The sequence below is a fragment of the Barbus barbus genome, assembly GCF_936440315.1.
Source record: "Barbus barbus genome assembly, chromosome: 16".
Lineage (NCBI taxonomy): Eukaryota > Metazoa > Chordata > Actinopteri > Cypriniformes > Cyprinidae > Barbus > Barbus barbus.
This window is the reverse complement of record NC_136744.1, coordinates 2,247,501-2,274,025: the sequence shown is the minus strand read 5'-3', so window position 1 is coordinate 2,274,025 and position 26,525 is coordinate 2,247,501. Positions and strand designations below refer to the sequence as shown.

At 40.0% G+C, this 26,525-nt stretch overlaps 2 protein-coding genes across 3 annotated transcripts; one reads left to right on the top strand and one right to left on the bottom strand.

The window, feature by feature from the left end:
• Positions 1-584: 584 nt before the first annotated feature.
• tnfaip3 (tumor necrosis factor, alpha-induced protein 3) lies at positions 585-11,227 on the top strand. Of its 2 annotated transcripts, XM_079436667.1 has the most exons (9): positions 585-849; positions 1,634-1,970; positions 6,533-6,723; positions 6,911-7,052; positions 7,184-7,354; positions 7,444-7,624; positions 7,844-8,727; positions 9,046-9,245; positions 9,324-11,227. In XM_079436667.1, the coding sequence occupies exons 2-9, from the start codon at positions 1,664-1,666 to the stop codon at positions 9,582-9,584; spliced, it is 2,337 nt and encodes a 778-aa protein (XP_079292793.1). In that variant the 5' UTR covers positions 585-849; positions 1,634-1,663; the 3' UTR covers positions 9,585-11,227. The 2 variants fall into 2 exon arrangements, with proteins under 2 accessions (XP_079292793.1, XP_079292792.1); XM_079436666.1 differs by having other exon boundaries at positions 9,046-11,212.
• An 8,272-nt stretch (positions 11,228-19,499) lies between these two features.
• On the bottom strand, positions 19,500-25,307 carry LOC306882334 (p53 apoptosis effector related to PMP-22-like). The gene is made up of 3 exons (XM_079436883.1): positions 25,012-25,307; positions 23,085-23,225; positions 19,500-21,559 (listed from the first exon to the last, which is right to left on the bottom strand). The coding sequence occupies exons 1-3, from the start codon at positions 25,214-25,216 to the stop codon at positions 21,348-21,350; spliced, it is 558 nt and encodes a 185-aa protein (XP_079293009.1). The 5' UTR covers positions 25,217-25,307; the 3' UTR covers positions 19,500-21,347.
• Positions 25,308-26,525: the final 1,218 nt, after the last annotated feature.

The window sequence follows — 26,525 nt, the reverse complement described above, 5'->3', positions numbered from 1 at the left end:
ACACTACAGAAACCATTTTTTAATTGTTTTAATGGTTAAAAGTTGATGCTTTGTACTGTTTGTAATGGTATTTGTAGTGGAGACCATAAGGATCGCTGTGATGGTTTCTATTGTTTTGTTTTGATTGGGGTTTTTTTCATCAGGGAGTGAATATTTGTAGAAATTCCAGCGTAAATTCTATTTCTAAGAATAACCTTAGTTTCAGCTTGCACCGTCAAATTAAACAGTCAGCTTCATTACTGTCAACCCTGTTTCCTTTCTCAAGATCTGACCTACATTAAACTAGATTCATTTAATGACCTTACACTGAAAAAGCCAGGTAGAAAGGCCCTTACGTAAGACTGCTAGCCCACTGACTAAGACTGCTGCGTTTCTAGTAATGCACATTCATTCTTTACATCCGTCAAGTGGAACTAAAACATACACACACATATGTGTAAATTGCACAGGCTGGGACTTCCACTGTTGTGTTTCCATATCTCACCTAACTACCAGTCCTATGGGTGTGGCAAAACAAGCGTCAGGCTTTACGTCATCGTGCCCGACGTAACGTACGCGTACAACGCCACCTTTCGCCCCCTAGCGGACAAGCCGAAGAAAACGCTTATAATGGGTTGTGAAAGTGGAAAGTACCTTATGGAAATCCCCACTGGCTTTTATGTACTGCTTTCAATCGGGCTGTCTGAACTAGAGTAGACTTGGCCGTGTTTTGGACGCGTCTCGTGCGAGCAGTGAAATCCAGTGGATCTCTACAAGAGCACCATGGACCATTAAAGTGGACTGAGTGAAGTAGCAGCAGAGCCAGAGCATCTTATGGGCTTTGTTGGTGGCTACCGACATATTGAACAGGTAAGAGTTGTGCGATTCATCGCCGCCTGTTCCCTCGCCTCTCTGATACCGTGTCCAGACTGAATCCTAAAGCGAGCGGGGCCTGATTTCTCCGATATCGTCAGTCTGTCTGTCTGTCTCGTACAGACGGATACGGTCTTGAACGCCGCGGATTTGACAGCCATTGTTTGCGAAGACGTCACTTGTCGGCGATTTAGAACATTAAACGGAGAAAACGTTCTATTGTTGCCATGGGGACATATCGCTTCCTTTCGAGTGTTACAGTGTTGCATTGTTCAGGCTTCTGTCAAGTCAATTACGTAATTCGAGCGTCAGAAACTGATGTTACAATATTTTTGGCGTCGGTCTCTATTGTCCCCGTTGTGCTTTGTGTTTAATAAAACTGTGGACGTCGCTTTCCCCGCGAGAGGTATTTAAGGCGTTCAGAATAAGTTGTCCCTAAAGAACCTCGGCAGCGGAGACAAATAAATGGTGCCCTTGCAGTCAATGGCATTTTAACGCCGCCAGGTTCCAGTCAGCGCGTCTGAGCCCATCTTTAGGCCGTTCTGATAGAGTTTTGGAAAATTCATTGTGGGGGTGGACTAATAAATAGCTTCGCCTTTCACTCATCAGACCTCTAGAGCCCTTTACCATGAGTCTGGAATACACCATCAGCTTTCAGGGGCCACAATCTGTCTTTCAGTTCTTCACCTTTAGGGTGGCGGGGAAATTCTTCTTTGTAGCACATGGTTGTGGGTTGAGCGCCAATGACAATGGTGTGTTTGTTTCATGTCTTCTTTCGCAGAGATAGATTGGTTCCCCACTCCAGACTACCATGTCTCAGGGCCAGAACTTCCTGCCCAAGTTCCTATTTGTGAGTAACCTCCTGAAGGCCGTGAAAATCAGAGAGCGGGTGCCCAACGATGTGGTCAAGCCCTCGGCCAGCGGCAGCCTGATCCATCACCTGCGCAGCATGCACCGCTACACGCTGGAGATGATCCGCATGAGCCAGTTCCCGCAGGCCTTCCGCGAGGTCATCCAGGCGGCCATCTTGGACCGGGTCATGCAGAGCTCACTGGAGCAGGAGAAGAGGTTGAACTGGTGCCGCGAGGTCAAGAAGCTGGTGCCACTGAGGACCAACGGTAACTATGCCGTGATTTTTATCACCTCTCTGTGTGTTGCGTTTTCTTTGAATTAAGCGTTCTCAAACGCTGACATTGGAAACCCTTGGATTCTTTTAAACCGTTTGTGACCCTGGACCACAAAACCAGTCATTAGGGTCAATTTTTGAGATTTCTACATCATCCGAAGGCTGAATAAATAAGCTTTCTGTTGATTTATGGCTTGCCTTTCGCCAATCACCTTTAAAGTTGTCCAAACAAAGTCCTTAGCTATGCATATTACTTAATCAGAAATAAAGTTTTGATATATTTACGGTACGAAATTTACCAAATCTTCATGGAACACGATTTTTACTTAATATCCTAATGCTTTTTGACATAAAATAAAATAATTTTGACCCATACAATGTTTTTTTTTGGCTATTGCTACAAATATACCCCAGCGACTTAAGACTGGTTTTGTGCTCCAGGGTCACATTTGTGTCGATTTATGTTGATGATGCATTATTGGTCTAAAACACTATTTAAATGACTCGAGAATTCTTCTAATGAAATGGTCCGTAATAGGCCGATATATATCGGCCAGTAGGGCTGCGTGATTATGACAAGTCAAAATTGTCGATTATTCCTTTGAAATTGTAATTGCGATTTATTAACTACAATTATCACAATATACACTGAATGATATTTATACAATTGTTTGAAGCAACCGCATGCCATCGTTTTAAACAAGCTGAAAACACTCTAACTGAAAAACTTTTATTGCTTTTCTATACTATTAAGCCGCAAATGTCAACTATACATTGGATTGTTTTCTTCTTTAAATAATTTTTAAAAAAAGTAAAAAAATTAATGGTATTATAATGGCATGCTAAAACTAAACTTAGAACAATAGAAAAACCCTAAAGATAACCTGTAGAAAGATTAAAAAAAAAAAATCTTAAGCATACAGAATAACAATAACATGGACTTTGAACAATTAATTGCCGCATTGAACAATTCCGTAATCGCCATTGTGCAGCCCTATCTGTCAGGCCATTATTTGGTCATTTTTTGCCTGATAACCTCTATCATTGTATAAAATAAGTATTCAATTCATGATAGCTTTTTTATGTACATCTGGTATCTTATATGGTATCGTACTCAGCAGCTATTAAAAAAGCCATAACGGTTGACCACTTAAAAAAGAATACGTGCTTTTTTGAAATGCTTTGCACATGGGGGCTTCACAGCAGACGGGAAAATCCTGCCCTGTCTGTCACACTGATGTTCTTCCCCCTTAATTCTACAGCACAATTTGATTTAAGGGGCCGTGGCGTGATGCAGGGCTCAAAGTGAGGGCTTTATGACTCTGATGTTTCTCCTGCTCACTCAGGGTCAGGACGCACTGCTCTTCTCTTATGAGTAATGCTGCGAGGGAAACTTCTCTGTACTTGCCATTGTTGCTCCATTGTACAGTCACTAGTTACTGTAACTGAAATTAGGTAATTGCAGATTACACATAACAATTTTTCTCATTACCTTAACATTTGTCCGAAATAGTCCGCAAGCTAGCTCAAGTGTCAGTATTTTCTACAGTATAGTGTGTCATTTTATCATGTCTAGTTCCAGTGATAGTGTCTCGTTGTATTCTGGTATTTTTTGTTGTTTTTCTGGACAGCACAGATTTTTCCTCATAACGAAACAGGAATTTCCTGTTTTAAATCTCATGGGATTATGAAAGCGTCAGACTGGAACATGCTGTTTAAAACAGAGAGCATTTATATGACCCGTAACCGAATATAGAGGGGAACCGGAATAAATGTAATCCTCAATAAATGTAATATCTGTAATAATGGTAATAGATTTTTTGAAGCAAGTTAAGGAAGATTTAAGTTTTAGTGTTGTAATTTGACTTCCAATAAATTAAATCATAACTTTAATGCACTAGGAATGGGGTATGGTTGGATTAGGTTTGTTTCTTTTAAAACTTCTATATTTGTTTCAGTTTTTTGGTCTGTTAAAGTAGGAATACTTAAGTCCTTTCATGTGAATGTAACATCTTCCTAGGTCTGAAAACGCATCTTTGCGTGATGAGAGATTTTAGACTGGTGTTGTATTTTACCGATGTTATGCATTTATAAAGTGTCTCTTTAATCAGCCAGTGCAATCAATAATCTGATGTCACTATTAAAGCGGAGGATATGTCTAAATATGGGGAAAAAAAATTATTTTATTTTTTTCACTATATAGTGTTTATTTACTATTACAATTTAATATTACACTGCTCCGGGTGTGTGTTCACGGTGTGTGTGCACTTTGGATGGGTTAAATGCAGAGCACAAATTCTGAGTATGGGTCACCATACTTGGTCGTATGTCACGTCACTTTCACAATTATACCCTATTACAGTTTCCCAACATATGAATTATGATTGGACTAATTGACATTGCTAACAAGACAAAGACGTCTAAAGGCCAAATTCCAAAGCTTTTAGGTAAAATAGTTTCTGTGTAAATGAATTTAAAAAACAAGTGTGTAAATTGCTCTGTTTCAGCCTGGGCTTCTATAGTGCATCTGATCATAGAGTGACGTAAGGGAAGCAGACAATGTTACCATATCTACTCGATGCTTATTCATTTTCTTGAGGCCAAATTTTGCTCCTGTGACCAGTGTTACTGAATTTGGGGACAAGGATGTGGTTGTATAGCAGATGTAGTTTGTGTCCATGGTTTATGTGTTCATTTTCTGTTCTTCTATTGTGTTGGGGAAGCTACTTTGAAACTGTAACTTCCCAAATGACAAGTTTTCTCATTTATGGTAAAGTATTTAAATACAGTCAAGCTACCTCTATGAAAAAGATTCTACAATGCCAACTATTTAAAAAAAGTAGCATACTACTTTGAATGTGTTCAAAGCGGGAAATATTGTTAAAAATAGGTAACGCAAATGAATCAAACTTGAATTTTTAACTTGTTACATATGCAATGTTTCAATGCAGAAACACTGAATTTAATAATAAAAATGGTGTGTATAGACTTAATGCGCAAGGACAAGATTGGTCAATCTTAAAAGACCAAATGAATTTTTCTCTGACTTGACATTGCTACACAAGTAAATGTGCGTTCTCATTCAATGCGACCCCAAAACTGCAACTTGTTATTGTTACAAGTACACTACTTTAAGAGTGTTTGGCCCTGTAATGTTATTAATTCAGATCTCTTCACTTATGTCAATGAGAGTTTGATTTAGAGGTGTTGTGGAGTTTGTATTTTTACGGTTTAAGGGTCAAATGGAAACTTTCTCTTGTGTAACAAGAAACAAAACAACGCACTGTACAAATAGTTTCCATAAATAAACCGTAACCTATAGACCAGTTAAAACCACCTTCTACTTAGGAACATTTGGTCCTTGTGTTGGTAGCAGCTGTATTAAAGACAATTACGCAGGTTTAAAGAACTGGAACTAGATCATATGTTCAGACTTCCCTTATCGGCCCTAGAAATGGCTTGGGCGCAGGCATTCCTGTAGAGCGTCGCCCCTCCTCTCTGGAAAGTCCAGACGCGTTATATCATGGCTCTGGTGTCAAGAGGAGACAAGGGAAAGAAAAAGTTGAAGTCAAGCCCTTACGGCGCTTAATCAGAGAATCACATACTAGGGAAATTCCTCACAGTTGTGCGCAGGCTGTTTCACACAAGCGCGCTCGCATGCAAAAGCACACGAATGCACTAGCGCACACATGTTGCACAACATCAGAAAGAACACAGTCTAGGCCATAAGCACAGCTCTGCAGTATATGCTCTTTGAGTGTTCAAGTTTGCTTCACTACAGAGAAGTTATTGATTTACAGAGAGTGTTGAGATTTTTTTCCACCTTAGATAGCCATGTCCAAATTGCTTTGTGTGTTACGAGTTGATTTCATTGTTTTTGCAGAGATACGGTCCTGTTATAGAATGCACGCAGTCAGATGAAATAGATATTTTTAAACTGCTTTAACACCTCTGTGGAAATCCCCTGTATTGCTTTTATCTCATTCTTAATCTTGCTTCTTGACAAATACAGCTGAACTAACCTTTAAGTATAAAGATATTGCTGTCAAGGCACGCAGCAACAAAGCAAAGATTGTACATGTAGTTTTTCATTTTCTTAGTATTACTTTTTTTGTTGCTATGTTATGCACGTCAACAGGTTGCTAAGGCTCTCTCTGTTATGACAATCTAGATGATGTTTAAACAGGAACTGCAAGTTTCGTAGCCTTTTTGTGAATGCATAAATACCTCCTTCACAAACTTCAATGATCTGTGTTTTTTCAAAGCCAAATCTCTTAATTGCACTTCCAAGGGAAATTTGTTGCAGCCTATCTGCCAGCATTATAATACATATGCAAGGAGAAGTTAGGACAACTAATGTATAGTGGCATATCTGCATGCTGCCATGTTTGTTCATGGGCAATCAGTTCCAGAAACTAAGCAAAGCCATTTGTGATTAATTACTCGGGGCCTGAGAAGAATAACGTCCTGATGGCACCACAAGAACTTGCACAGTCCCAAACCCTTCACTTAGCGACTGTCCTAAGCTGTAATCTGTGTTTGTGTGTTCTTTAGGTGATGGGAACTGCCTGCTCCACGCAGCCTCTCAGTACCTGCTGGGAGTTCAGGACACAGACCTGGTGCTGCGAAAGGCTCTTTATGCAGTGCTGAAGGAAACAGACACTAGTAACTTTAGAATGCGCTTTCAAACTGAGTTGCTGCACTCTCAGGAGTTCACTCAGACTGGCCTGCGATACAGCACTTTGGTAAGCACTTCATTTTGTGGCATAAACAGCCTTATAAAGACAGCTCACATTCAGTTTTCAATGTATTACCATTAGAGATTTTGCTGAACAAATGAAGGATTTCAGAACCTCATTACTCCTTATTGAACTTTTTCTGGTATGACAAGGGTAAACCTCATGAATATTTGCAATGTTTTTTGTTTCTCAGAACTGGGAGGAGGAATGGGTTAAGATTGTAGAAATGGCTTCTCCAGTGTCCAGCAGTAATGGCCTACAGTTTGACTCATTAGAGGATATTCACATCTTTGTGCTTTCAAATATTCTGCGGAGACCAATTATTGTTATTGCAGGTATGTATCCGTATACAACTGTTTCTATAAGAAGCTTTTCAATAGAACTACACCTGACTGATTTGGACACAAATAAAGTGCATCGACGTGACCATAATATATGACCAATTTTTTTTTTTTTTCCTCGACAGACCAAGTACTTAGAAGTATGAAGTCTGGTTCCTCCTTTTCACCCCTCAATGTTGGGGGCATATACCTGCCTTTGCATTGGCCTCCAGGAGAATGCTACAAATATCCCATAGTGCTCGGCTATGACTCCCAGCACTTTGCACCTCTGATCACAATCAAAGACAGCGGCCCAGGTATGCCGCTAGACATCGCACTACACCATAATGTGTTCTTACTACTTGGCCCAGTGTATTTAAATATTTGATGTTTGTGACCCATTCAGAGATCCGTGCTGTGCCATTGATAAACCCTGGACGGGGTGGGTTTGAAGATTTTCGAGTGCACTTTCTGACAGAAAAGGAGCAGCAACAAAAGGAGAAGTTGCTAAAAGACTACCTAATGCTTATAGAAATCCCTGTCATTGGCCTGGGCTACGATCCTACACAGATTATCACTGCAGCCAGGTATGAGCTAAACACACATTTTGGTGAAATCTTGCTGGTTTAGTGGCCAGATCCAAGCAACCCAGGTTGCTTCAGTGTAGTTGCTTCTGGAATTATTGTACGAATTGGTACTTTTGATAAAACACCTGATAAATATATAGGCATTTCCTAAATGTAACCACAAAAAGTTGTGGGATATTACAGTGTTCCTTTTCAAAACTTGAACCCTTCCTCCATCAGACTGGATGAAGGCAACCTACCTGAGGACATGAACCTGATGGAGGACTATCTACAACTGGTCAACCATGAATATAAGCGCTGGCAGGAGGATAAGGAGTCTTTATGGGCCCCCCAATCCCAGCGTCCCCCTCCCTTCTCAGTCTCCCAACTCTCTCTCATTGAGATCCGCTGTGCCACTCCCCGCTGTACCTTCTACGTCTCGGTGGACACTCAACCCCACTGTCACGAGTGCTTCGAAAAGCGACAGGCTGGTCGCAAGCCGGAGGCCATTTCCACCACAAATCAAACCTCGTCCTCGGACCCCGAGAGCCGAGGGAGGCTGGAGCGCTCTGTCCTGCCCAGCCCACGTTCTGCGCCCCCTACGGCCCCCAGTCTAAGCCTTTACAGTGAGACTCATGCCATGAAGTGCAAGACAACCGGATGCTTGTTCACTCTCAGCGTGGAGCATGACGGACTGTGCGAACGCTGCTTTACGGCACGGCAAAACAGATCGGCTGCTAATGGGCCGCCGCAAGGCCCCTCTCATGGCTGGTGGGCGTCAGGCAGCCGGGAGCGAGAGAAGGAGAGGGAGAGAGAACGGGAAAGGGACACCGAGAGGTGTGTTATGTGCCGACAGGAGGTCTTTAGGATATTTAACGGTCTTTGCCCACCCTGCATGCAGAGGACTGCCGTTTCTGAGAGGGGGGATGCCCAGCAGCAGGAGCCTAGAACCGAGGCCTCCGTATGGGCAATGCATTGGGAGACGGAGCGCACTGGCACCACCGGCCACACCTGGCAGACGCCCGCTGCCCGGCAATGTAAACGCTCCGGTTGCCAATTCTTTGGAACGCCAGAGAAGCTGGGATTCTGCACTATATGTTATCTAGACTACCAGACCAATCACCGTAAGTGCAGCTGTTCTGCATTCACTCAATTCTTCTTGTATAATTTCAACCGCATCAGTTGAAATATCTCCACTTCCAACTGCAGGGTGTCCAAACTCGGTCTTAGAGGGCCAGTGTCTTGCAGAGTTTAGCTCCAACACGCCTACCTGGAAGTTTCTAGGAAGACCTTGATTAGTTGGTTCAGGTGTGTTCAAAACTCTGCAGGACAGTGGCCCTCCAGGAGCAGGATTGGGCACGCCTGTCCTATTGGGTATCAAGTCATAGACAAGTCAAGCAGAGGAACAAGTTTGTGATTTTTGGCTGTTTTTGTTTGTGCAGTGGCCACCCCCGCTATTGTCCAGCCCAGACACACATCTGAGGCGGGCTTTCAGAATTGTCCGCGTTGCCGGGGTCAGGGCTGCGGCACCGAGGGAAAGGCCATGCTCGAGGGTTACTGCAACAAGTGCTTTGTGAAGGAGCAGAGTGCTAGACTAAACCAAGCTGCTAGCAGGGGCTCTCATTCCCCACCTCTCGTCACGGTAAGTGTCCTTACGTGCTGGTTTTGTTTCTGTGGGGTATGTTTGGCTCTTCTGACGAGCTCTGTTGTTTCTGTCCAGCGGGCCTCGAAACCACGTCCGCCTCCGATGCTCACCCAGGCACAGTGTCGGCGTAGCGGCTGTAAGAACCTCTCCCCTGGCTGTACGGACCTCTGCCCGGACTGCCTCAGCCGTGGCCAGCGAGAGGGTCGCCGTGCCCAGGCACCCAAAGAGAAAAGCAAACAGCGCTGCAAGACGCAGGGTTGTGACCACTACGCCAACCAAGAGAAACAAGGCTACTGTAACGAATGTGACCACTTCAAGCAGATTTACCGGGGCTGACGGAACAGTTCGATGTTAAAAAGTGCCCAGTTCATCGCACGTTCGCGTGCATGCTGGTGAACTCTCTTACACAAGAAACTTTTTGCCCAAAATCCCCTACCTACATTGGGCAGGGCCTAAAGAGCCCGGTGGTGCTGTAGAATTGGTGATTACCTCTCAAATGAAGTTTTGGTCATTTGTATCATGTGTTTAGGACCGTCGTGAGATGTTAGACTACAGAAACTAATGATACACAATGACGTCTAGTCACACACACCCATGGCGTCTGCTGTTTATATCGAACAGGGTAATTAATCGCAAACGTTTGTTGAAAAATTGAGGAGAGCATGTGTACGAATTAACGATTTCAGATTAGCGATAAAATCGACCAAAGTTAATGTAACGAAAGATATGTCTAAGCCGATGTACATCGCCACTGTGGACTGCAGAAAGCCTTTTGGAAGTACAGGAATAAGACGTACAGGGTATGCAGAGACCACCGAAGGACAGCATTTGATAGTTTCTTCATAAAATGTAGGTTAAGTGCCAATGAGAGCTTGCTAAGCAGAGCTCGAATTTCATTTCCTGCTGCACCATTTGATGTCTGCAAGCAGTACGGATCTGTTGCCTTTGAGAATGTTTTTGTTTACCATTTTCACAAGTCCTTCTTGCTCTTGAAACTATTTTTCACTTTTGCTTGCCTTGCTAAACTTCATATGACTTGGTCTGTTCTATTGAATGGATATGTTTTCTGTGGCTGAAAAATTCCTTAAGTGTAAAGAAAACCAGATACTTGACACCTCCCCGATGTTTAGAGCAGATGAAATTAAATTAAGCTGAAGGGAATGGCCGTGCCAAAAAAAGAGCGTCAAACATTTTGACCAGAAAAAACGCTGAGATGGCTGGAATCCCCGTCTGGATAAACAGCCAAGCGAAAACGAATCAATCCGAATGTAACCGCGCCCAGGTAAGAAATGCCCGCTCCTAGATCTGCAAACTCCCCGTTCTCGCCCAGCCACATTCTTTTGGTTGCACTACTCTCCTTTAAACACACAATGCCTCAGTCTATTCTTTGCATACATTTAGTATGCACAAACTGACATTCTCTATTTGAATATTTCTGCAATATCTGCACAGACGTAACGAGAAGAGATAGAGTTAGCTCTTGTTGCATCATTTATAAAGAAATAACTGTCTGTGTTAAACATTCCCATCCTTAAAGTCCAATATTGTGCAAGCACATTTAGCTTCGTCTACTTGAGAATTAGATTCATATGGGCCTATACACAAATGTGCTTCGGATAAATGATACACACGAGAAAAATCTGCAGTCGAATCAGAAATTCAAGAGTGTCTACTCTTCAACTACTGGATCTGTTCAGTCAGTTCAGATCATCACAAACTTGCACAATACTAAATAAGCTGCTCTGGAATTAGGAACGGTACTTCTGACGTACAGTACATAGTGACATTCCAGTTATAGACCTAGAGGAATATAGATGACAAGATAGAAATTTTGTGCAACCTTTCATATAAATTATTATATGAAAAGCCTTGTTTTTTGGTTTGTTTGGTATTTATTCACAGCAAATATTAACTGTAATGTGTTTCAAGAATTATTTATATGTGGTCCTGGAATAAATTATTTTTAATAGAAAAACATTAACACGTTTCCTGTGTCTGTTTACCTTGATTTGCTTTATTGCAGCTTGAAATGCATGTCATAACAAGAAACACTCTTAAGGTGCTTAAAAAATAGTACTTAAGTGAGTATATTATGTATTAATAAACTAAAAATGGTGTTGTTATTGGTAGCGAAACAATGTTACCATGCCAATGGCTGCTACTGAACTAATTACGTAACTATGGTCGGGTGAATTCCAGACCAACCGCTAGAGACGCCTCTATCTACTCACCAAACCATAGACAAAGTCACATAATGACATGGGCTTAGCTGTGAGGATCACTAGTCATACACACTTACCTGGAAAAACAGTCAAGGCTGCTAAAGAAAAACTGCAGAACTGACCTCGTGAATCCAGCCAAGGAGAATCCCAGATGGCAGCAGTGCTGATATTGTCCAAGAAAATCTCCAGGTCAACAAAGTACACCCTAACAGATTGACACGCGAGATATCTACATAAGGGCAGCCGTCAATACCCGAAATATCAAAGAATAGGATCAATCCTGTGGTCCCTACACCATAAAGGGAAAGGTTTCCACAAGGAGGCACAAGCTTGCCGTGTGGAGATTTGTGTGAACACGTTTACAATCCATTATAAATGGGTTGGATCCAAGGTCCAAGCCCAAAGCTGCAGCTAAATCTGGGTGATGAACACAACCGCCCGAATCTGAAAGACAAGGTCATTCCTGAGGGAAGCTGCTGCGGACTGCCTGCCAGGAGCTTCAGGAGTAGAGATCTGTGGTGCTACGAGGAGCACCTTATGCTTACGTAGGAAGGTTCTGTGTAATGTTTCCCACAACAGGAGCATCTTTGTGAGCATCTGCCACCTGATTGTATGAACCCAGAGGTAGCACTCTCACTAAGTGCAACTGATGCCTCCTGAAGCTCAGTTGCAAGAATCTGAGGTGCCACCTTGATGGTTCAGGTAAAAAACTGTCAAGGTTGTGTCAGATCTAACAAGCTCACGGTAGTTTTACCTTCGCTGGCAAGAAATAGTTTAGCACTGGGTAAACCTTGCATAGGTCCAGCAGATTGATACAGTGGTGTGCACAGACCTCTGGAGGGGCAGGGGAGAAATCCCCTTTGGTCGAAATTGACCCGTAAGACCTTTGTTCGTCTTCGGAACACAAATGAAGATATTTTTGATGAAATCTGAGAGCTCTCAGACCCTCCATAGACAGCAACACAACTGAAATGCTCAGGCCCAGAAACGTAGTAAGGACATCAGTAAAATAACATCAGTGGTTCAACCGTAATGTTACGAAGCTATACGAGAATACTTTTTGTATGCAAAGACAACAAAAATAACGACTTAATTCAACTGTCTTTATTGTTGCTGTCTACGCAGGGTCAGAAAGCTCTCGGATTTCATCAAAATATCTTCATTTGTTTTTCCGAAGATGAACTAAGGTCTTAAGGGTTTGGAATGATATAAGGGTGAGTAATGGCATAATTTTCATTTTGGGGTGAACTATGCCTTTAAGCTGGATGAACACACTATCATCCTGAGCTGCTTCATAGCTATATAAATACAAAAGGTTATAGGTCATGACCATCATTGGGGTAAGGATTGTTTAACAGAAAGCTGTATAAGCAGTGTTCCAGGAGGCACGTCAAAAGTGCACATTTTGGACAATTTCCCTTATCTGACCCACCCAAATTTCCCACTTCATGTTTATTGGCAGTTTCCTTCAAACTGAACATGTTTGCTTCCTTTCAGACTGGAATCTCAGTGAAGTCCACTTCGCAGGAAACTTGCGGTCGAATGGAACACCCCCCTGGTGTGCTTCCAGGAATAGGGTTGAGAAATATGCACCATAGAACCATAATGGATAAATATTGTAACAGGCCTCTGCTACAATGAAGCAAATAATAAATCAATAAATCCAGTAGTCCTTAGCTCCACCTCTGTAACATGTAACATTTTTTCCCAACCCCTTTTAATGCCAAATGAGAATGATTTCAAAACTAATTCATGGCTGAAACGGTGTTGTTTGATAATGCTGTTTTGAGTCTCCATTTTGTAGTTACAGTTGTTCATTAGGGCGACTGGACGACGCACCACTAAAGTGAAAAGTGTTTTCCCCATTCTAGACAGTTTGTTCTGCCTCTGAATACATAGTCCAATCAGTGTCAAGTCACGTTCTGTGGAGTACCACCCTTTTTAGGAGATTTCACTTTGTCCAAGAATCGCCCCGAGTGTGCTCTACGACGTCCTTTTAGTGCCACGTTAAAAAAAATATTTAAAAAAATCTAAAATTACAAGAATAAAGTTGAAATATTTCAAGGATAAAGAAGAAATTACAAGAATAATGTCGAACTGTTTCAAGAATAAAGTCTAAATATTTTGAGAATAAAGTCAAAATTATGAGAAAATCATAGCAATTAAAGTTATAATATTTTGAGAGTAGGCTATGGCCTATATTGCGCATGCAAATGGCCCGGTTGGGAGCTTGATTTTAATATATGTGGGACTATTAGCAGAAACCATACCATGTGTCATACTCACAGCAACAGTAGCCTTTGCTTGGAAATAATATTTCACATCTTTGATTGCATATGCGCCGGCCACATCTCCGTGTGGTCCTGTATTATATTGCAGCTTGACTTTTAGTTATTTATATGCAAATGCTCTAAACAAATGTAACTTTTTTTTCCCTCACAGTTTTTGCTTTTTGCACTGTATACATAAATTGTGAATTATGTTTTCATTTATCTTGAAAAAAGAGCTTGCAGAAAATTTAGTTTGGTAAAACAGTTTCAAGTCTTAATACTTTTCCTTTGGTTAAACTGGGATAAATCATACCGGGATGTATGTTAAATCTGTTGGATGTGGTGCCCTACCTAGAAAATGAACCACCAACCGCCACTGGTTACTGCAACGTTCAGTAATTAGTTTAAAAATATATATGTATGTTTATGTCAAAACCCATGTATTAATATTGTGAATCATACATGTGTAGCGGATCATCTCTGACTCTAAATTTAGGAGTTGGTAAAACCTTGCATAAACCCAAGGTGAATTTTGTACCATTAGAACCAAACTATTCCGTCACAGGAAGTTTTGTGGTTGTGAATTACAACATCGCTATCTTTGCGTCTTTTTTGCCTGCTTAAAACTTCGTGGCTCTTTCTAATAATGTGATTCTGAAAGTCAACTCACAGCCGTTTCAGAGGCCCACACTCAAACTGCTCGAGAAGTAGGTAACCCCCAAACCCCCCCAAGAGCTCTACTGACTCACAGCTGGAAGGAAAGAGTGCATCGCTGCCTGTGTCACAGAGGGAGGGGATATTTGGTGTGGGGAAGAGGTGACATTTCAGCGATGCGGGGGCACCAATGCTACAGCGTGGGCGGAAAGTTAACGCATAACCTGTAGTGCAGCTCTCTGAAAATAGCATGCTATGCAAAGTGGCACACTAGCCATAAAATGAGCATCCTACACATTAATTCTCTGTCACAACGAGAGCATCTTTATTTTAGTGCACTTCCACTTCAAAAAATGTTTTTTAAAGTTAAGTCAACATCACTTTTTACAGTGATTATATTATGCCTTGATTGTCTTTTATAAAAGGATTAAATAATCAAATGTTAAATAAATAATAAAATACTGTTTTAATTAAAACTTTAAGCAAATTCGGTGTCTTTCTTAGATCATGTGTACTTTAGAATGACTGAAATGCTCTGAAACCTGATCAGACCAGGTGTTGTTAGTAATTCTATTTTCTATTTGTTCTATATTCTATTATATAATAATTTCTTCATTCTATTTGTTCCAAGATGACATGGAGAATCACATTAACTGAAATATTGTCCAATTTGTAAGCATACAACATATATTCAGCATGAATCATTCGAAAACTGTTGAATTTTGAGTCTCCAGAGTTAATGTGAAACTGAAATAAAATTGCCATGCCGTAAAAAGTGAAAAAGGAAAACAAAACCACACCAGGATGATATGGATCCTACAGTACACATTTAGTAAGGCGCTCATCTGATTGGCAGCTGCTGGACTGCAGAGGGAATTCCAGGCCTGCTGTGTTTGACTCCATCCCGTGAGTCATCTGTGAACAGCAGGAAAAGTTCCAAGATGATCTGTCACCTCGGGTGCATTCCAGAGAAGTTTCCTGAAGGCCGTAGCTCATGAACAGCCATATACCTGTCTTTCTGTGATTGTTGTTAAGAGCTTGTTCAATTATTGTAAAGTTCTATATTAAACCATAATTGTAAAAAATAAGTCGCTGTATATAATCAAAGTTTCTTTACAAATGTTTCTATAGCATCTATCTCATTGGAGTAAGCAGGTCAAAAAGCCTCGGTCTAGTCGTGTGATGTCAAATTCAGCGAACAAAACTGAAAGTTTGTCACGTGTCTAGCGACCAAGAGACTGATACTGGGAATCGGTGTGTGATTTGCATGGTCACATCATGCTGTGAGCCCTTCAGTGCCCTGACTCATTCTCTACCAGCGATCTATAGGATGGATCCCGTAAATTTCATCATCACGTAGTTCTGATTTAAGCAGCCCCACGGAGCCACGGTTCAGGGGTTGCCCCCAGCACAACTACAGCCTTGAGTCGGAGTCAAGTCAGTTAAAACTGCAAGTGGGGGTGTGTGTGGACTCTATAGGAAACATTCAAGGGGAAAACACTTTTTTCAGTTTTTTTTTTTTTTTGTAACTTTTCAGTAAGTTGCTGTTTTGACTCATGATTCAAAAACCCGCTCACCCGTCACACTAAAAAGCTAAACAATGTTCAAATGGCAACAATGGTGAGATGCTTTGATTTCGTAATACAGACGTGAATGGAATTACCTGTGTGACAAAGCTCAAAACATTGTGAACACTTAAAGCCGTTGTATTTCATGGAATTTCTATAACGTATACTGATCACTTCTGAGTGCACTAGAATCTTACTAACCTACTATAACTCCAAATACAAATCTAGTTTTACTGGAAGAGTTGAAAAATGAGAAATGAGCTGTTAACTTTCATGTTCTGTTTGGGGTCTGAGACCACAAGACCCTTCAATAGCTCAGAAAACCAGAAACTGGATCTTGATTAGGTCAGAGAAACATATTACGAGACTTTAAAACTAAAATTATAGGTGAATTTTGAAATTGATTTTTTTTTTTTGTATAAATATAGCAATTCCTCTTTATTGGTTTATCTGAAATCTTCTATAAAAGAATTCTCAGTGCATTGAGAGACAGGATGTGGCACTATAACTCATTGCTGAAGTGTTTTCTTCCTTTATCAGTGTGAAGATGAACTCAGATACAGATCCTACCGATCTCACACTGATTTGCACACAATTGTCGCATCTGTTTATTTATTTATTAGTTTTTTTTCTTTTAAGGTAAGTTACGACCACTTTCTGAGTCATTTAATTATTTTACAATTCTTGTCATCTGTACTTACCTTAAAAACGAGACTAAAACATGCGTACCGATTTATTTTACTGCCAGTTAAACTTACCTAAATTTTGTAACTTGTTAATTAATAAAGCACTTTTTTGTTTGTTTTTTTGAATGGCACAAACACCAAATCACCTTTGTGCTCACAGCAGCAGTTTGCTTCTCCGCTGACGTAAGTAAAGGGAAAATAAAAGAGGAGTGCTTTCTGCAAGTCAACAGGTAGATAAACTGATCAAATGAGAGGAAGTGACGTCATCCACAGGCAGTGAACCAGACACAAAGAAGACAGAAGGACTGGAGATGTTTGTGTATGATGCCATCTAGTGGTTTACAATGCGTTTAGAGCAGTGGTTCCCAGCCACGCTCCTGGAGGTCCCTGTGAACTGTGTTTTATAGGCTACCTAAATTGCAGCAACTCAATCTGATCACTTCATAATCACTCACCTGTGTGTGTGTGTGTGTGTGCGTGCGTGCGTGTGTGTGTGTGCGTGCGTGCGTGTGTGTGTGTGTTAGAGTGAATTTTAGAGGTCTGTGTTCATACAGCACACTTAAAAATGCGGGATTAAAAACTAAATTTGGGTCATTTTAGCACCTCAGCGCTGGGTCAAAAACAATGTTGCCAAGTAATTTTCAGGACAGGTCCATTTGTTGCTAAAAGTTTCTAAAGGACAGTGTGACGTCATTGCGCAACGTCTTCATTGCGCAACCACGACGCAATTAGAATACTTACATTGCTTGTTTTCCAAGCATTTAATTAAAAAATAAATAAATAAATATTTGACTAGACATCTTACCGATTGGACATCTTTTTATTTATTTATTTATTTGTTGTTTTGAAAGAAATGAATAGTTTTAATAAGCAAGGATGTGTCAAATTGATAAAAAAGATTTGTATTGTAAGAAAATATTTCTATTTTGAATAAATATCCAATTCAAATATTTTGAATTTATCACAGAATCCTGGAAAAAAGTATCACAGGATAAAAAAAAAACTGTTTTCAACATTGGTAATAAATCAGAATATTAAAATAATTTCTAACGGATCATGTGACATTATAGACTGGAGCAGTGATGCTGAAAATTCAGCTTTGATCACAGCAATCAATTACATTTTAAAGTTTATTAAAATAGAAATCCGTTGTTTCTTCTGTATTTTTCATCAAATAGAGACTTCTTTAAAAAAAACATTTTTTATTTTACAGTTCCCAAACTTTTGTATGGTGGTGTTTGTATTTATTATTTGTACATCTAAAGTAATAAACACGATTTTATTGGGTGGTTGCTCTGCACGTTTAATAAACAATCTCCAGCTGGTTCAAAATGCAGCAGCTAGAGTTCTTACTAGAACCAGGAAATATGACCACATTAGCCCGGTTCTGTCAACACTGCACTGGCTCCCTATTAAACATTGTATACATTTTAAGATCTTGCTAATTACCTATAAAGCCCTGAATGGTTTGGCACCTCAGTATTTGAGCGAGCTCTTATCACACTATTTCTTCACGTCCTAACACTGTTCGGGAAGCAGACACACTCTGTCAGTTTAAATCTAGATTAAAGACCCATCTCTTTAACCTGGCTTACACATAATACACTATCGCATTTCTATAATTCAAATCCGTTAAAGGATTGTTAGGCTGCATTAATTAGGTCAACCGGAACCGGGAACACTTCCCAAAACACCTGATGTACTTGTTACATTGTTAGAAGAATGGCATCTACGCTAATATTAGTCTGTTTCATTCTTATTCCGAGGTCACAGTAGCCACCCAGATCCAGACTGTATCCAGATCAGATGGTGAATCAGCACCTACAGATGACCTCTACAGCCAGGACACCTAGATGAGCCCCAGAGACTCATCCCCAGTGAAGACCCTGTCTCCAAGACGGCCATCGGGACAAGACCACAGGAACCAGATGAGTCCTTTACACAATCTGATTCTGCTTTAGCCTAGATTTAAACTAAGCCTTAGAATGACACTATTTCGACAAACTATTTCCCCGTCTAAATACTGTAAAGCTGATATAAAGCCACCTAGTTTTATATCAAGCCGATGTAAAGCTGCTTTGACACAATTTGCATTGTTAAAAGCACAATACAAATAATATTGACTTGACTTGATTCAGAGACATCATCATCCAGCTCAACATCATGACAATCTTGCCAGAAATTAAGTGTTTGACTGGGAAAAATAACCCAGCTCCCTTTTTTTTGCAACTATTTTATTTTATTGGCATTTGTAACAGAAATAAATAAATAAATATGCATATTATTTTCCTTCCTTGCGATGTACATGTTAATGAATAGTGTATCTCTTTTAGGTCACTGGCGTTTTGTGATGCACTCTTCTCTGTAAAACTGCTCATATTAATAATAACAAAGATTGTTATAGAAACAAGATTGAAGTCAAATTTAAAAAACAAGATATGCTGTCAAAATACAAATTTCCTAAAAATGTATTAGCTTTTTTTATCTGCTCATGAGTGAAATGAAAGACTTAGCCTATATGACACAAGTTAATGTTTGCCCAAAAGCAGAAGTGTTTGAAATTGGATGATGATCTCAATAAATACATCTCCTCAGAGATATGTTAAGGATAATCCAAGCAATTGTTGTGGTAATGAGAGTACTTTAAACCTCTGAGGAATGTTAGAATCGTTCAGACGGGAGACATGCATGATGTGTTCTCTTTCTGTTCTCTCCTCAGGTAGCCTGTTCCCTTCAATACTCCATGTATCAGATGTTATCAGTGTTTCACGCGTGTAGTTCTCGGAGCAGGTGTGTCTCTTTAGGTGTGTCCTGCATACCTGTCATCCTGGTGACTCAACTTACACAGAAAAAAAACTGTCTTTGTTTTAGTGACAGAAGCTCCACAGTGCAACAGAAAGACAGCATCAGGACACAGGTAATAAAGAATAATACAAATATACAAATAGGCAATGCACAAAACAGCAATATATAATATAGACAATTATGTGTGTACAGGTCTGATATGTGCAAATTTGAAATGAAAAAATTAGATAAATAAAAAAGTAAGCAAGTGTGGTGAATAAATGTATAATAGAGTTGTGAGTTCCGCGTTTTATTGTTGAGTGTTCATGAGATGGATTGCCTGAGGGAAGAAACTGTTCCTGTGTCTGGTCGTTCTGGTGCTCAGAGCTCTGTAGCGTCGACCAGACGGTAACAGTTCAAAGAGGAAGTGTGCTGGATGTGAGGGGTCCCGAGTGATTTTACCAGCCCTTTGATTACATTTTAAATAGGGTAACCTATTACATTTCCAAAGTTATCTTTCCAACACTGAGTGTAGGCTGTGAAAGCAAGGAATCAGAGTTTAGACGAGTCTGTTAGCGCCTGCTGATGTCCTTCACACTCGGCAAATGCATTTCTCCAATCAAAAACAGCAATTTATTTATTTTTGCAAAAAAGCATGTGAATTTAAATGATTTCATAGACGTGTTTCGTCACTGCCCTGGTTTTAGGAATTGAATGGTGTCATCAGCCAATCACCTGGAAGTATGTTGAAATCTTTGCTCATTGTCACGCTGTGGCGCTGTCCTTCATGAAAACAACCAAGCCAAATAGTTCAAAAGTAAGAAGATACAACTCATAAAACAAACCAAAGTCTAAACTCTTTCTGTGCTTGAGGCCCTTAGTAGGCAGAACTACCTTTGATTTCTTCATAGAGCAGCAAGAACACAAAAAGAAAACAAAAGAACACTTCAGATTGGTGTCTTAACAGCAAGGCTGCCTTTTATTGAAGACTGGTATTCATATTCACATCCCCAATGAACCGCAAATGGCAAAGTGAAAAATCCCCAATATAATCTAGTAAAATACTCAAAAAACAATTTCGCTAAGTTTACGAGCCAAGTGCTTTCTATACATTACTTCCACATACACATCAGACGGACTAATTGAAATTAAATGATCACGGCGTGAATGCATCAAGGTTTTTCAATCTCAGAAAACAGAAAAACATCAGGTTTCTGTGTTTTGTATTGTTATCCACTTGCTCACCAATTTTACTATAAAACCAAGCTCACGATTAGAAAAAACCCAACTCTTAGTTCATGTTCACTTCGGCCAGCTAAACACAAAGCACATGCTCTTCGCTGACAGTAAGAGCACTTTAGGAAGTGTGCAATCGAGCATACTGTGATAAACAAGAACAGGCTGACATGAAATGACACATTCATGTAAAAATACAGTTACCTCATAAAAATATTTTCTTAATGTTGTTATGTAGAGATGTTCAAGAAATATACAAATAAAACTCACAATATAAATCGCAGTGTTCATGTTACAGTGTAAATTCTTAAGCAAACTACATGCACCTAATTATTTGTATTAATGTGATTACTTACTATATTTACATGTAATATGTAAAGGACACTAATGTAAATGGTCTAATATGGAGATTTGGAATAATGCTTTGTGGAGTTCAATCTGTGCTGAGTCATACATCTGTTTGTGAATGATTATTATTAATAAAAAATTATTTCAAATAAAAGTGAATTGTATTAGTCCCAAAAGTTAGACAAAAGGGCACGGACAGCCCTCATCAAAGCCAGTATGGTCCTGTGTTTGGTTTGGGAAGGTGACAATGCTTTTGGAGATCGGCGAGCACTGACTTTTAGGCTTGGGTGGCTTAACATTGTCCTTTATGAGAGGCGGAGTATTTGGGGTTTCATTCAGAGGAGTAGATGTATGTGGGCTTGGCCATGCCGGAAAGCTCATCTTCGTAGCGAGGAAGACAGCAGAAGAGGATCCCGCAGCCCAGCATCAGGATAGTGGCCCCCCAGCCGAAGCCGTATGCCCACGTGTAGTCGTAATACCCTTCATAGATCAGCTCGTTGAACTTGACGGGGTAGATGATCAGAGCGATTATCTGGATGATTACTGGAACGAGAGAAAGCAGAGTCACTTCACAGCACAACAGATGAACATGAATTTTATAGAACAATTTTATAAAATAGGTCAGTTACAGTAACCCTAAAAGTATTTGAACACCCAAGTCACACTTAAAACTGTTTAAAAGTCATCATTTTACAAAATACTGAACCAGGTGGCATTTATTTAAAAGACAGACAGCGTAAGCACACTTTTAGGTTTCAGCTGATAAGACAATAGACTCTCTGTTCAGAAAAAAAACATTAGAGGAACACAGCCAAAGATAAAAGGTTGCAGTTTTTACTCCGCTAGCACACCTGTGTGAACCTGAGGGGAACTGACTTCGTTTATATTTGGCAGATGTTTTAATCCAAAGCTAATTAGCATTGCATTCACTAGGAAAACTCATTAATGCCAACATCTTGCTTTCAAACATCCATAGCTTAGAAAGTGACGTTTAAAATGCTTAAAAATTGAAGTGTCCAAATACTTTTATTTTTATTACATGCTTCACTTGTATGATTTCAAACCAAACAATCCTATTTTTATGTGCATTTTTGGCCTACAAAAATGTGCTCTGAAAAACCGTGCATCAAGGAAAACGAATAGCAAAGTCTTCCTTTGGTGTCCAATAAGTTTTCTTTGCAAGTGTTTTATGAACCGCACCTAATACAAACTTGGTACCAATTTGTGTTGATCCCTAAAAATGTTTAATCAGTAGCTTAGCCCTCTGCATGTGGGCGAGCTGGGTGAATCTGCGAGTGTTGCACAGACATGAGAGCGAAGGCCAAGCCCTGTTTGGGTGTGTAGGGAACTTTCACACACGGCTGCGTCTGACGCTTCCAGCAACAGCGCTGTCATAAACTCAACCTCTGACTCAATGACTATTGCTGAAACAGGCATAGTTATCAGATCAGGCTAGCTTACATTTCGTAATGAAACTGAAAACAGGGTGGATTTAAAGAACAAAAATTCATGATTAGTGAAAATAATAAAAGATAAATTAAAAAGAAGAGGCTACGCTTCAGTCTGGCAATGAATACGCGACGGAGAACAAAACAGCCGTTCTTAAGTTTCACCTGAATGCAAGTGAAGAGGACAGGGAGGGGCGAGAGCCACACTCAACCCCATAGCAACAGCAAAACAAGAGCAGGCCGGAAAGACCAAAAGCACAGTCTGTAAACTCTGCGTCACGCCACACCTAACATCGCCTCTTAATAAGAAGTCTTTCTTTGTCTTGACTTGCTCTGCCATGTATTGTTTATGAACGCTGTTTTAATAAGCTGTCCTGCCCACTGATACACCAACCACAGTATACAGACAAATCTCTACTGGTTTTCTTACCGACTTACGTTTTTATCCCAGCCCAGCATCCATGTATTATTTAGAAAGCATTCAACAGACAATGTGGAGGAAATGCTCTTGCTGTGGAACTTCCTCAGAAAGGGGTTTGATTCAAAGCCCACATGGACTGGCCTCAACAGCCCCGGTTCCCTGATGTCCAACAGACTGAGAGGTTAAGTGAGTGTCTTACCAGCCAAAATAAGGAGGCCTCCGACTGCAGGCAGCAGAGGGATGTTGAGGCTACAGCAGAGAGCCACAAAAGAGATGATGAAGGCGATGATGAGGATGATGAGGCCGATGATCATCAGAGCAGCGACTGCCTGGGCCCATGCTGGAAGGAGAAACAAGAAGAAGACCTTCAATGATATGCTGCGTACTCGCGTTTTACATGTATACTTTTACTCCTTTAAAGGCACTGTAGAAAATAAAGTTATTATTATCATTAAACCCCCGGTTTCACAGACAAGGCTTAAGCCTAGTCCCAGACTAAAATGTAAGTCTGAGCTGTTTCAACTGAAACTTGCACTGACTGATCTCTAAATATATCCGTGCCTTTGTTTTATCTCAAGATGCACACCAGTAATGTTTTTTTTTTTTCTAGGGCATGTTTATAAAAATCACTTAAATGTGCTAATTGAACTATGGCCTAATCCTGGTTTAGGTTAAGCCCTGTCTGTGAAACCGGGCTATTAAGTTTGGTTTGAACATTTATAGGGATTTTTTAAAAACAAACTGTCTCCATGTAATAAACGAGGTATAGTTAATGCGTGTGTACCTCATTCTCTTTGTTAATCCACTTGAACTTTAAGGATGCAGAACAGATACAAGAGGCGAGTTTCCACGATAAGTTGTAACATGGACGGTTACACATTGACAGACGGACAGCAATGTTTAACTAGTTTCACTCAGCTGCTGTGAGGACTTGTAGAGACTATGCTTGGCTTCCTAACTCTCAGTAGAGGAATGTGTTTGTGCTCCAAGAGGTCTGTGAATACAGTCACACCCAGAGAGCTCGAGGCGGAGAGCGCTGGGAGGAAGGGTGTGGTCGAGGGTAAACAAACTATGATTTATGCAACTAGTATTATTTGGTCTAACTCTATTCCAAGTCAAATCATCACTCAGTCATGAATGATTGATGACATTTAGGAATTGCTGTAAAACAAACTGCTTGATCGACACTGTGGTTACAATCCTCAGATAGGCTATACATTATTGTATTTTTCATGCCAGGTACTTATGATTCTTATGAATCATTTAGACGCACTACTGTTCATAAAGAGCATGTCACAGCATGTTATTCCTACAAAGAAAGTAATGTTTACAGTAACGGACAGATAAGGAGAAGACTGCAAGAACAAAAATGACAGGTTTTGCTTGGAGGTGTTTGTAAAGCTGTCAACGGTCTCCTCCGATTTATTAACTGGTTCCACTGGTTATATCTGTGATGTTAACTTTAAAAACGGTTAAACCGACATCAATTATTTCCATATCCTCCAGAGTATAGATATAGAAAATAAGATATAAATGCTGTAAAAATAAAAACGACATAAAACATATTTTATGGTCTGATGCCACAGTAATCATTTTAAATAAACTGAATTTGCCAACAAGTCAATGAGTTGTTTGTTCGAGGGGTATTTACAAATGTGCAACTCACTACCAATTATCACACATTAAAGTGTAGTTTATATCATAATTTAGTTGATCTCTAATTGAATAAGCGTAACAAAACATAAACTAACAAACCCTGGCTTTATTAAGAATTCATAAGCTTTCAGAATGAGAAACAAAAGAAGCATATAAACCTGACTAACACAGATATGATAATTCATTTTTATATAGTATTATACTGTGATAAAGGCCTACAAGCTCAAGTTAAGCAGCCTGACCCCATTACCTGAGCATAAATTAATTATTTTTTTATTAATTAATTTATATAATTATGTATTTTAAAAAAGAAAAGAAAAATAATATTTTTTACAAATTCAAAATGAATAAAGAAAACGCCACATAAACAAAGTAACACACTTCTCCGCCCGTTTCATTTGGTTTCCGAGGAACGCTTTGATTCGAGCTGTACTTTACTGTGTAAAGCGTTGCTGGAGGTCAGTACTCACGGTTCTCCATGAGGGATTTACACTCCCACTGGTCGTTGCGGCCTCGGCACTGACTCCACATGCTGGCGTAGTGCGTCTTGGCGTTCTCGTCCTCCACCCATCCAGACTGCGCTGCGATGGCGATAATGTCGAAAATAATCGCAAACAGCAGGAGCAGAGGCAGGATCCACCTGCACCTCGGGTAACTGATTCCACAACGAAACATTGTGCGTAATAACTGTGTACTGTGTCTCCTGCGCGAGTGTGAAGAAGCTCCCCGAATGTTTGCTGGCCAGTCTTTATCTGAAACTTTCCCAGAGCTCCACCCCTCAGTGAAACCTGATCTGGAGCCCAGACCTGTTTGAATGGATGGCTTCAGGGCTGGGGCCCCGGAGTGACACGCGTTTAATCATGTTCACTTTCTTTAACACTGCAGCATTTCACTTTGAATATGCCTTAAAAGTTGCACGGTTATTGTTGAATGACATCTAAGTTTCTGAGCTGTAGAATCTGTAAAAACAGATTATTCTGGATTCTCCTTTTACAACAAAACTAAATCAACAAATAAACTGAGCTCAAATCAGTCCTAACTGTTTATTATGCCCCGGCTTGGCCAATTATTTACTGGATCTCACATTGCAGCTTATATACAGTGTTTTATTGTATATAATACAGAGTGTAAAGACTTTATGTACAGACCTGTATATATTCTTGAAATTAAGATAAGATGAAGCTTCATCACATGCTTTCTTGAGTCTGTTTCTAGAGACCTTGGTGTCGGCCTACTTGTCCTCTTCTTATTGTGTATCCACTCTTTCTGTCCTGATTAGATCCTGTTTGCTTTCATCTTATAAGATAGTTCAAACATAAACTTAACTGTTATTTAAAATTATGTGTATGCACTAGAACTGTTTTAAATGTATTTTTGAGCAATTATTCAAGAATCATGCTTTTGCCCCAAAAAACAACATAATGTTGAAGTGATTCCCAGCTTTTGAACCATACTGGATACTATATACGGTACCTAATGTTTGTGTGTGCAAACCAGTGAGAAGCCCGTGTGCTGGAAGTAACTTCACCATGTTGTCGCTGTTAAAACAGCCTCAGGACATTCACGATGGAGCAATATTTCATGATGTAAGCATTGTATACATGGATGTGTTGATACATTAATCAACAAGAGTCTGCATGTTTGACAGTGAATGTCTTCCAAAACTATTGTGTTACTTTAATTTGAATTTATTATCAAACTAGAAATAAAGAGTACTTTATTCATTTGAAACAAATGCTCTATTTTTATGTAATTATCAATATTTTAATACTTTAGATGTAGATTCACCGCTGCTACGATACATGTTGATGCATAACCACAAGAAATGAAACCTTTGAATTAAGGGGAAAGTTAATTTAAGCCACCCCCGTCATGGAAATGTCTAATGAGTCAGTTTCTGCAATTACTGTATCATCAATATTCAGTTAACCTCTATATTACATGCTTCATGTTTCTGTTTGTAACCAGCACTGTACAAACTTTA